The sequence below is a fragment of the Prunus avium genome, chromosome 1 (genome assembly GCF_965620075.1).
Source record: "Prunus avium chromosome 1, drPruAviu1.hap1.1, whole genome shotgun sequence".
Classification (NCBI taxonomy): domain Eukaryota; kingdom Viridiplantae; phylum Streptophyta; class Magnoliopsida; order Rosales; family Rosaceae; genus Prunus; species Prunus avium.
The window spans coordinates 19,705,426-19,718,346 of NC_142284.1; the positions used below are offsets into that span (position 1 = coordinate 19,705,426).

At 36.6% G+C, this 12,921-nt stretch overlaps 2 protein-coding genes across 2 annotated transcripts; both read right to left on the reverse strand.

The window, feature by feature from the left end:
• Positions 1–486: 486 nt before the first annotated feature.
• On the reverse strand, positions 487–4,609 carry LOC110771903 (uncharacterized). The gene is made up of 3 exons (XM_021976268.2): positions 4,072–4,609; positions 3,498–3,713; positions 487–3,374 (listed from the first exon to the last, which is right to left on the reverse strand). The coding sequence occupies exons 1-3, from the start codon at positions 4,474–4,476 to the stop codon at positions 873–875; spliced, it is 3,123 nt and encodes a 1,040-aa protein (XP_021831960.2). The 5' UTR covers positions 4,477–4,609; the 3' UTR covers positions 487–872.
• A 3,258-nt stretch (positions 4,610–7,867) lies between these two features.
• Positions 7,868–12,378, reverse strand: LOC110747634 (Basic-leucine zipper (bZIP) transcription factor family protein). The gene is made up of 4 exons (XM_021947784.2): positions 10,938–12,378; positions 9,900–10,032; positions 9,664–9,748; positions 7,868–8,550 (listed from the first exon to the last, which is right to left on the reverse strand). The coding sequence occupies exons 1-4, from the start codon at positions 11,627–11,629 to the stop codon at positions 8,180–8,182; spliced, it is 1,281 nt and encodes a 426-aa protein (XP_021803476.1). The 5' UTR covers positions 11,630–12,378; the 3' UTR covers positions 7,868–8,179.
• Positions 12,379–12,921: the final 543 nt, after the last annotated feature.

Sequence of the window (12,921 nt, forward strand, 5' to 3'; positions counted from 1 at the left end):
AGTGGTGCGCATCAGTCTGACCCATCGGAATTATAATGGTTGGTTTGGTTTGGTTTGATTTTGACCACAAAAGATCTAAAATGAACCTAATCATAACAGTTTGGTTTGATTCCATTTTCTCAATGATTTTTGTTAAAACTGACTTAACTGAACCATTACATTATAATTGGTCCATTCTGATTGTGGAGTAAAATCGATCTAATCCGAACCGTACCAACCGCTATATATAATTCTCTTATTAATTGAAAAGGCCATCAACCAATTATTTTGATGCATCCACCATCAACCAATCATTTTCATCACAAACAGCTCACGAAGCCGCTTACTCCCTCGTTACGCAAAACATTAACATCGAGTTCATGCTGGAGTTTCCCATTTCTCAGCCACTGCAGCAAAAATGATTTTAGGCCCTCTCTTTCTTTAGCTACCTGCAAATCATTTTCTATTCAATCGTGTTTTTTGAAGTCAGAGAATTTGAAAATAACATTTTCTTCTTCTTTTGTTACCCAACATAAGAAAGTATTATTAGCTTTTAAACCAGCCCCCAAATTGCTGGTGCTGTTGGAAATTACAAAGAGCTTGATGAAAACCTCTCATATTTCCCTATTGCCCCAATGTTTTAAATACTATAAGGCCAAAATTTCAAACCTGGGATATCAATACAAACATTTTCAACTACAATTCAAATTCTTTCATCAGCCAGCATTAGCATCTCTTCTCCAATGAAAAGTTGTGCCTCCGCCTCAGACATCCAAATCACCTTTGGTCAGATTATTCCTGAATCCCATGGCAGTCAAAATAAATAGGACCCTCTGATGCAAGTCTCAGAGACAAAAGAAAGGAAGACCTTGTGCAACATATCCACGGTTGTATCATACCACCTTCACGGCTATGTCTACCGTCCTAGCCAATTCAACAGCTGCTCCAACATAACTATGCGGTGTTAACTTTAGTAGATTGGACTTTGCTTCATTAGGTAACTCCAAACCTTGCATAAAATCTACTATACTTTCCTTGGTTACTGCTCTTCCTCTGGTTAGTTCCTTCAACTTTTCATAGGGCTCAGGAACACCATATCTTCGCATAACCGTCTGTATTGGTTCAGCAAGAACTTCCCAAGTAAGGTTCAAGTCCTCACTTATGCAACCTTCATTGACCTGAAGCTTTGATATTCCCTGAAGTGTGCTTTTGTAGGCAAGAAGAGAATGCCCTAATCCTAAACCCATGTTCCTTAAAACAGTTGAATCCGTCAAGTCACGCTGCCAACGCGAAATAGGCAACTTCATGCTCAGATGATAAAAACTGCCATTAGCCACACCAAGGTTACCTTCACTGTTTTCAAAATCAATAGGGTTTACCTTGTGAGGCATTGTTGAAGACCCAATCTCACCAGCCTTTGTTGTCTGCTTAAAATATCCCAAAGATATGTAGTCCCATATATCTCTATCAAAGTCGATCAATATATTGTTGAACTGGCTAAATGCATGAAAAAGTTCTGCCATGTAGTCATGAGGTTCAATCTGCGTAACATAGGGATTAAAACTCAACCCAAGAGATGTTACAAACTCTTCAGCAATTTGGGGCCAATTAATATCAGGATATGCGACAAGATGAGCATTGTAATTTCCAACAGCACCAGCAAATTTTCCCATTATTTCCACCCGAGAGATCTCGTGCCTTTCTCTACTTAATCTGACTGCAAAATTTGCCATTTCTTTTCCCAAAGTTGTGGGTGAAGCAGGCTGTCCATGAGTACGAGAGAGCATAGAAATATGAGCATTGTCCTTGGCCATGTTACATACTGCCTCAACCAAATCATCCATGACAGGATATATGACACCATTCACGGCTTCTTTCAACATTAATGCATGGGCAAGATTGTTGATGTCCTCGGATGTGCAAGCAAAATGAAAAAATTCTAGCACCTTAGCTATTTCTGGATGTGAATGGAATCTCTGTTTCAAGAAGTACTCCACCGCTTTCACATCATGATTTGTCACTTTCTCAATCTTCTTTATTTCTAATGCATCATTGTAACTAAATCCATCAATCATTTCTTGCAAATAAGACCGAGCACTTTCACTGAAGGTAGGTACCTCTGTGACTAGAGGAATTTGTGAAAGCCATTGCAACCATTTGATCTCAACTAGAACACGGAAGTAGATCAGACCATACTCACTCATGTAAGGAGCCAAGTCCTTGACTTTACCCCAATACCGACCATCCAATGGTGACAAAGCCATCAAATTCAAAAGCTCCGATTCACTAGAAGAGTTGCCAGACACCATCTTCACCTTCTCAGTGGAAACATTGGTGTTTTTTCTGGTGGCTCTAACAGCCGTGTCTACCGTCCTGGCCAGTTTAACTGCTGCTCCAACATAGCTATGCGGCGTCAGATTTGATAAAATGATCTTTGGTTCCTCAGGTAATTCCAAGCCTTTAATGAACTCTCTTATTCTGTCTTTGGTAACTGTTCTTCCTCTTGTTAGTTCCTTCAGCTTCTCATAAGGCTCAGGAACACTATATCTTCGCATAACAGTTTGTATTGCTTCAGCAAGCACCTCCCAAGATTGGTTCAACTCCTCACTTATGCGAGCTTCATTAACCTGAAGCTTTGATATTCCCTGCAGTGTGCTTCTGTAAGCAAGAAGAGAGTGTCCTAGTCCAACACCCATGTTCCTCAGAACAGTAGAATCAGTCAGGTCACGCTGCAAACGTGATTTAGGCAACTTCTCACTCAAGTAGGAAAGACTTCCACTAGCCACACCAAGATTACCTTCACTATTTTCAAAATCAATAGGGTTTACTTTGTGAGGCATTGTTGATGAGCCAATTTCACCAGCCCTAGTTGTCTGCTTGAAGTAACCCAAAGATATGTAGCGCCATATATCACTATCAAAGTCAACTAATATATTATTGAATCGGTTGAACGCGTTAAAAACTTTAGACATATAATCATGAGTCTCAATCTGAGTAACATAATGATTAAAACTCACTCCAAGAGATGTTACAAACTCTTCAGCAATTTGGGGCCAATTAATATTAGGATATGCAGCTAGATGAGCATTGTAATTTCCTACAGCACCTGCAAACTTCCCCATTATCTTGACCTCAGAAATTCTGTGCCTTTGTATGCCTAGCCGCACAGCAAAAATTGCCATTTCCTTCCCCAAAGTTGTGGGTGAAGCTGTCTGACCGTGCGTGCGAGAAAGCATGGGAATGGAAGCATTATCCTTTGACATGTCACATATTGCCTCAATCAAATCGTCCATGACAGGAAATATAACATTGTTGATAGCATCTTTTAACATCAATGCATGAGCAAGGTTGTTGATGTCCTCAGATGTGCAAGCAAAATGAAAAAATTCAAGCACCTAAAATAAGAAAAAGCGTTATGTGATTCTCAAAAACTAGAAATAAAGTGATCAATATAAGTGTATCAAATACAAAGGAGCAGAGTGTTTCAGAATTAACAAACCAATAGAGGGAAAGTCAACCTTAGCTATTTCTGGATGTGATCTGCATTTCTGTTTCAAGAAGTACTCCACTGCTTTTACATCATGGTTAGTCATTTTCTCAATCCTCTTGATTTCTAATGCATCACTGATGCAAAATCCATCTATAATTCCTTGCAAGTAAGACTGAGCATCGTCACTGAAACCGGGCACCTCTGTGACTTCAAGAATTTGTGATAGTTTCAAAAACCATTTGATCTGTCATACAGTTCATTAATATAAATGACACCTTCACCCAAAAACAAAAAAAAAATTCCACAAAGAACCCAATTTACAATATATATATATTCTTCTTAAAAATGTGATGTTTTGATACTAAAAAACATAATTTATATGCTTGGGCAGTCGTGTTAAGTCAACAAAAATTGAAATGGTTCACTGGTTCATCTCAGCAGTAGTAATACGAGAAAATAAATAGTAACAAAAAACTACTAAAGCCATGCAGCATTACAATTTTTTTTCTTACATTTCCAACTTTAAATAATATCTAACAGATTAAAAAATGCAGTTGTCTAACAGAAAATAAAATTAAAATTGCAATAAATTAAAGCAGTACCTCAACTAGAACGCGGTAGTAAATTAGCCCATATTCACTCATATAAGGAGCTAATTCCTTGACTTTACCCCAATAACGACCGTCCAACGGCGACAACGCCGTCAAAACCGAATGCTCGATTTCAGCAGAACAATTACCATTCACCTTCTCCGTGGTGACATTGGTGTCTTTAATGGTGGCTAGTAGAGCACAATCTCTGCGAGATAGAGCCAAGGAAGCATTTCTAGGATGATGAAGGCAGTAAAGGCTTGAGGGCTTCAGAGGCCTCTGGGATTTGGATGGTACATAGCTGAAGCACGAGAGCTGGTTGCTGTTCAGAACCCTAGAAGACGAAGAGGCTCCCAAGTCCATGTATTGAAAGGTGTTGAGGTCGAAGATATGGCAGCCACACTTGGAGGAGCTCATGTTCGCGCTCTTTTTGACCTGTTTGGTTCCCGTTTGATTCTTGCTAAAACCCTAGTTCAGTTTGAGACGAAGGGATGTACGGCTCGTTTAGTGGTTCACTACATTTTCTTTTCTTTTTTTGGGACAAAGAAAACTCGACCACTCGATTTCCATGTTATTCACTGTTTTTTTTTTTAAAGCAAATTATTATTTCTTTGTTGCCACAAAAGAAAAAGTTATTTCTTGAGGGCATAATTATTTTTCCATTTCTTCGGAAAAAATAATATTTTTATTTTATAAAATCCTAGTTTTAGATTGGATTATGATTTTTTTTTTCTTTTTTTGTGAGAACTAAGATTTTGGTATTTTTTTATTTATGAGAATTAGGATTTTTGGTCTTTTTGTGTTTGTTACACTATTATGAGTTTTCCAACACAAGGGACCAAAATCTAAATCTAATCTAATGCTAGAGTTTAATAATTTTTTAAAAAAAAAAAGTTTATACCATTTAAGAATGATAATTTAATTTTCTATTATTAGTTACTAGATATTATTATTGCCCTAGGGCAAGTACTTAACTGCATTTGCTTATCTTAATAAGGTTTAGTTTGTTATGTGTTTTTTATTTATACAAACGATATTGGGGGAATAGGAAATGAAACTAAGGGTCTCCGATGCAGGCATTAATACTCTTAAACACTTGAGTTAGAAACTCCTTGTTGTTATGTGTTCTTTTGTAACGAATGTTGTGATATTCAAATAAAATCATGATTATAGTCCTTAGATATTTGTGATATTTTTGTTTTTATCATGTCTGATATTTTGGCAAATGTATTTTATCATTATTATTTTTTTTAAAATTTCATCAATATTTTATCGAGATGTTATTTCCCAACACCAAAACATTGAATTTGGTCAATTTATCACCGAAAATATCGAAATATCAACAATATCTCACAAAAATCTGGCAATTTTTCACCAAGGATAGCAATAGGCCTCATCATTTGGCCCGCGGGCTCATGGGCCGATGGGGGCCTGCCCGGCCCATCGAAAAAAAGCCCGGCCCGGCCCGTTATGGGCTTTGAGATGGCCCGGCCCGTCTTGGGCCGGGCCGGGCTTGGGCTTGAGTGTTTGAAGCCCGGCCCGACCCATAGGCCCGGCCCGATTAGGCCCAAGAAAGCCCGGCCCAGCCCGCCCACAAAAGCCCGGCCCGTTAGGCCCGCATACATATATAATTATGTATAAATAAGAGTTTAGGATTAGGATTATATCACTTAAATCACATATATAATTTGTTTCATTTCATTTACTTTTCTTTACTCATTCCTAGTTTTATAATTGAATGATTAGCACATTAATTTAATTTGTGTCAATTATTAATACAACAATTATATATATATAAATAAGATGAACAACATATCATATCACCAAATATAATCATATCACGAAACATAATCGTACCACCAAATATAATCATGCTTTTTGAACACATCACCAAACATTTGCATATTTATTCATACCATCCTTTAAAAAAAATAATAATTTATACTTATTATTTTTAAAAATTATTTCTTAAAACGTATTACGGTCTAATTATGTAATAACCTCAAAAACAATACTTGGTTTTATTATTTTTGTAGAAAATCTTATTAAGTTGTGTGACTTTATTAGATGTTTTATGAATTTGGTTTGATGTGAAAATATTGGAATTAAGTGAGTTTAATCTCAAATTTGGACTAAAATGCCCTTATGATTAAGTTTATGATTTTTTTCGATTGAAGTAGGCCCGTTTTGGCCCGGCCCATTGGGCTTAGCCCGGCCCGGCCCGATGGGCTTTCTCAAGCCCGACTCATGGGTCGGGCTTGGGCTTTGAATTTTCTAAAAAAACCCGGCCCGGCCCGGCCCGCTATTTTCTCTCTCCTCTTTAAAGCCCGGCCCGGCCCGGCCCAAGCCCATTAAATTTGGGCCGGGCTAGCCCGGCCCGGCCCATTGACGAGCCCTAGATAGCAAGTTAAATTTGGTCAATTTAGTGTCAAAACTATCAAAATATCGACTTTATCGCGAGAATCTGGCAACTTTTCACAAAGGATAGCAACCGCACAATTATCCAACGCATTGATTACTATTTTGTGTTATATATTTCTATTTATAATGCATTTATACAAATGACATATTTTTCTCTTTCCATTTTTTCTCACAACTTTTCTATCTCTCTTGTGCATATAAAAATACCTCTTTCTCACAAATGTTATAAAGCCTAAAGTAATTTACATGCTCCTATTCTTCTTAGAAAATAGGAAGTCTAGGCATAGAAAATTATTTGATTTTCCATGTTTGGTAAGCTAGGCATAGAAAATGATCTGCTTGATAGGCCAATATTAAATTCCCTCCATCCCTTGGATTTCATTTCCTTTTTGCGTGGAAACCAAAGCTAGTATTAAATGCACTTTTTTCATGACGAATTTATTCCTGTTACCAATTTAGAAGTACAATTTTTATCCACCAATAAAAACTTGGTATTCTTTACTTTGTTTTATTTGTTTCATATCTCTAATAGGGGTATAAATGAAAAATTAAATAAATTTTGTTTTCCATTCATACACAAACCAAACATGGGAAATGAAATAAAATCATATTTCCTGATTTCTTTCCCAACATTACCAAACATGGAAAATAAATATTCCATTTCTCATCCCTTAAGAAAAAAACATAGAAAATAATTTCTCTTAAATTCCTTTCCACGGTAGACCTGTGTGGCGTCAGATTAAGAGGTTCGAGTGTTTTTACCCATCTAAACTGTACAAATTGCCTTATTGTTTGCAATTTCACTTTTTTTTTTCTTCCGTTGTATGTGAAATCAAGCATGTATTTACTTTGGACAGTAAATAGTTGGCTTCCTAACACAGTATCGGTTCCAGAAATACCTCCACCAAAGCTCTTGGTATAGTGTGCGGTTTTGGCTCAATACCAAACCAAACCAAACCGAACCCACCAAACCAAATAACCAAACATATAAAATTTACCTAATCAGCAAAGTACATACAAGTTATCTTTTGCGTAAGACTATATTCATGTTTTTACTGTATAGTTTATAACGGGTGGCGTTTTTATTGTAATGCAAGAAATGACAACGTCATCCTTCATCTTTTTATATAGGTATGACATTAACTATTCCATACATGACTATCAATTGTCCGACGATTTTCAACTTATGTTTGCCAATTATATCCTCAAGTGAGGACTTAAATAATAACGGTTGGGATCATGAGATGATACCGTAGAATGAACCCAAACAAATGCTCAGTTGAATTCTACTTAAACCAAATATATTCTAACTTTCGAAAAACAAAACCACCCTTTCCTAGGATAACATTCTCCAGAAAATTGTAAATAATCCACTTTAGAACAAATCTGCACAATCTAAATCCATCATAATTACCAGGGAAAAAACACAATGACAAGGTGCTCTATACCATCAGAAATATATAACCCATACCATAATTCAATCTAGAACTAAAATCATATCTATCGAACAGCCTACAAACAAATTTCATCTAGATGTATCATCTAACCGGACACAAAATGAAAAGGAAGGGGGTATCTATCCGGACTCAAAATAAAGACAGGGGAGTCCTAACTGGATACAGCTGTGCAACTACAACTTTTGAAGAATGCTTGACCCACCTTGATCCACCATTACATTTGGACAAGTTGAAAACTTCTCTTAACAATCCTTCGTTACAGATTGGTTGACCTCTGATGCATTATCTTTCTGGCTGGGAGAAGTCATGGATCCTCCCATTTTCAAGTCCCCACTTTGTTGTTGCTGTTGCTGTTGCTGCTGCTGCTGCATCTGTTGCTGCTGAAGTTGATGCAGTTGATGCTGCTGAAACTGATGCTGCTGCTTCTGAGATTGAATTTGGAGCTGTTGAAACTGCTGTGCAGTTAGAAGAGTGTGCATAGCCTGATTGTTCGGATAGAATTGCTGGCCGGAACCAAAAGAAGCAAAGTTCATCATAGGCCCACCATTTGGCATAGCTTGGCCAGTCAGAACTTTCAGATGCTGAATTTCCTCTTTCAGTGCATCATTCAGTGCTACAAGACAAACAAAACAATACTTTTTTTTATAAGTCAATTTCATTTGCAAAAGGACCAAGAACAAACAGGAAGTTATATGGACCCAGAACAGCAAGAAAACCTATATTACATTGCTGTTCCAATACTCCATGAACAAGACGTTATTGTTTTTCATTTTGTTCCCTGTGTGCCAGTATCAGAACGAAGTAAACTCGTGCATTGGATGTCAACTGGTTCAAGTACCATATTGGATTACTTCATTCCTCCATATTCAATTTTCAAACTAAAGTAATTAAATTTCCAATGATGGGGGTAGTTCACTTCAGGTTGGCCAACTCATGCAATAAAAACACTAAACCCATACGAAAATATACAAAGAACCTTTTTATTTAAGTTAATTTCATTACCTTCTGGATCAGTTGAGTAAACAAACAATCATAAACTCGTGATGCAAAAGTAAATGTCAAGGGAAAACCAAAGTTCTTTGTATAATCTTATAACATAAGAATACGAGAAATTAGATATTTTGTAAATGTACATGCAGCAAGATGTCATCATAAACAGAAGAAACCGATTTTTATTTAAGTTATCAATAGTAAACAATGTCTGCTAACCTACCTTATGATCTCTAACAAAAATGAAGTATATTTATGTAAGCATCTACTTATTACATTGTCCATTTTGTACAACATTTATTGTTATTGTGTCAGCGTCCTTGCATCATGCTAAAGGGAGAAGGCCTTAGAGGTGAAACTTTCAAAATCCCGCAAACTACCCTTGTTTAATTAAATTACTAGAGACGACAATTTAATATAATAAACAAAAATTAGTAAAACAAAATCGTTCAAATAAAAAATTCTAAAGAATTACAAAATTAAACCCCGTATAGTGGGGTGTTACCACCTCCCACTCCTTTCTTTTCATTAGTTTTTGTTTTTGGTCTTTATTTCTTCTTATTTTTATATTAAATTACTCTAAAAAAAATATCTCCACGATAATTATTTTAAAAAGCCAATTCGCGCACGAGTGAGAGCGTGCTAAGAGGCTTGTATAAAAAGAACATGAAAAAGATATAGAATATAAAAATTACATGAATATTAATTCTAATCGTGAAAGGAAAAGGGGCCTCACCATCTTGCAAGTGAACCTGTTGCTCCATTGTTTGCAAGCGCAGTTTCAGTTCACTGTTCTCAGCAGTCAGACCATTTGTATCTCTCTGCTCATAAGAAATCCATAAGAACAGTCATTTACATCCTCAACACGTAAGCAATATATGAATCATAAGTTAAGACAGCTGCGCAGACCAATAAAGAGAAACTGAACATTCATTTTTTAACAAAAAACTATGATAAGCCGATGCAATTTACCTGTAAGAGAGTCAATTGAGCAGACAAGGAAGTAGCTTCTGTTTGCAAGGTCTGAACTTTCTGCTCAAGCTCAGCAATGTACCGCATTTTCCTTTCCTTTGACCTTGCAGCTGACTGCCTATTTGCCCAGATCCTAACGCATGGCAATCAAGGGGTAAATATTAAGCACAATGATAATATTAAGCACAATGATGATGTTAAAGTAGAAGGGAAAACAAGGTACACGATCATTTATTTAAATTCCATCATGGGAAAATAACGAGGGGAATATACATGCTTGATAGATAGATAGATAGAAAATAATTATTAAAAAATCATAAAGGTTGCTTGTGCTCATTGAAACACCATTTTCAAGGTAAGAGTAATATATGTTGAGTGATACTGATAAACATATAGGAACTATGTTCCACAACATCTTGGGCAAATGGTTTGAACAACATGACGATGGTTTTGATATCTTAGGATAGAACAAAAGTATATAAGATCAATACTTAACAAAGGAATGGACATAAAACTAGTTTTCAATTACCAATGACACCACAAGGGATGCCTGTAGTAATTTTCCTACAAGAACCCCAGAACAACGTTTCTATTGAACTCCTATTGAGGTATCTTAGTCCAATGAAGTATTAACAATTCTATAAACAATGAACCTGATAGGCTCCAATGAAGGTATTGAAGTCCAATTAGAGGAGCTCATTGGAAGGAACTTTAAAATTTAAGAAAAAAACGCCTAGTTGATTAGTAATAGAAATTGAAAATGCATTGACTGCCCCTTCTGCCACTAAACCAATGTCAAAGATCTCAAACATTAAACTATTTGAAACAAGTAAGTGCAAAGTTACTCACCACCACAACCTTGAATAGATTCTGAAATAGCTAAGAACTTTGATTGCTAAACTTAAAGAAACAATTAGGTGAACTCAAAATGGAAAACATAGACTATTGTTTGGAATTACATAAGCTAATAATTTCAAAATACCAGAACAAACATTAGATTTAGATTCACATGATATATGATTACTCAAGAATTGGTACCTCTTCGCACGTTTTGGATCAATCAGGGCAAGTTCTGCAAGCTTAGCAGCTGAGAGGGCTTTCTTGGAATCAGCTGCAGAGATATCTTCTGAACTGGAGACCAGCATCTCTGGTTTGATGCTTGTTGATCCATCCATCGACTGGCTATGTTGGTGCCTGACTCTGGGTCTCTCATTAGAACCGATGGCAATATTCTCCGCAGAAGAAGTGGGCGCTCTCGATGCTGGAACAGGTGCTGCTGCAGAAGATGATGGCTCACCGAATTGAAAGGACGATGTAGCAGACGATGAATTGAATTTTTCCATATCAAGGTACATAGAAAACAAGTCTTCCTCAGTCTCATCTGAAAATGAAGGACCATCGGCACCGCCCACAACACCAAGGTCACTATCAAAGCTAATATCATCTGGAAGGGTCAAGATTTCCGAATGGGCACGTCTATGACCCAATTTCCTTGGTGGGTTATCTGGCATTCGGCTAATGTCATGACTAAAGTGACTAGATTCTGCAGACATCCCATGACCAAAATGACCTGAGTCCGCACTAGCACCCGAGGCCAATGGAGGAAATAATGATGATGAAGCTGGCTCGGGTTTCACATTGAAAGGAGTTCCAGTAGGCAAAAAACCTGAGTACCTGCCTGATGGGGGTGGTAAACCCCCACCATGGGCAGGAGACTTGTCCTTATCCATCTATAAGAAACACAAACCCTAAATTTACCCTCACAAATAGCTCAAAGATACCAAAATCCAAAAAATGCTAACTCGTTCTAAAAAAATCAAAAGCTAAGCCAAAGGATCCAAGATATAAAAAAAGCCAATGTGTTTGTTCGCTTTTGATATATAAGATAAGGGGGTCTCCAATTCTACTGAGACGAACAACAAAATTTGATCTTGAACCTATAAACTCTACAAAGCCTTGAATTCAACACACCAGAGAGCAATGAAAATCCCAGGATACATAAATCTTTCTCCAAACTAAGAGATTCAACCCAATTGAGATACAAAACAACACGTACACACACTCTACAATCAAAAGACTGATACTTGCACAGATACAAACCCTAGGAAATGGAGATCTGATAGGTGCAAATACATACAAGAATTTCAAAAAAGAAAAAATTGAGCCAACACATACAAGAACTTCAACGTGAGCAAACCCTAGAAACCATCATAGAGCAAAGCACAGCAGCTGAACATGGAAATTTTCCGGGAAAATATTGGAAAGTTTGCGGGCATTTTCTCGGAAAATAGGACATGGGAATTGGGATTATTCTTACAGAGGCAGATCTTCGGATTGGGAGCTGGAAGGTCAAAGAGAATCCCACAACTTTAGAAGAAAGCGAAATTCGAATGAGAGCAGTCACATGCAGAGCGAAAGAGATCTAAGAGACAGACAGGAAACGAAGCTTCTAAGCGACGATATAAACGTCTTATATATAAATCTTGATTTCGAGTTTTTAGTGACGCGTTTTTCTTGTTTAAATTAATAAAACAGACAATAAGTTTTTCACCAAAAAAAAGAAAAAGACAATATGTTTCTATTGCAGCTCAAAACGTTCTAGCCACGTTTTTGTGTCTCATTCGCACAAGAATTTTCTCTGCCTGTTTGGTTCTTTATACTTTGAAATTTTGGCCATTTTATTTTATGATTGTTGTTGTTTAACTGATTTTACACGTTACATTCAGAAATAGTCATTCAATTCTTTATGCTATGATCATAATCAAGGCTGATTTTGAGATTTTAGGAGCTCCGAATCAAACCCAAAAAAGAAGCCCATATGCCTATCATCACACGAGAAAGTTATGTGTTTCATTTTATTTTTTTTCTTTTTCTTTTCTAGTAGTTTTATAAGTAGATATTTATAAAAATACTCAATCCTAGACATGTATTTATAAAAATACCCAAGCACTATTTAAACATAGAAACATACCCAAAATGGGTTTTGAAAACATACCCAAAATGGGTTTTGGGTATGTGTGTA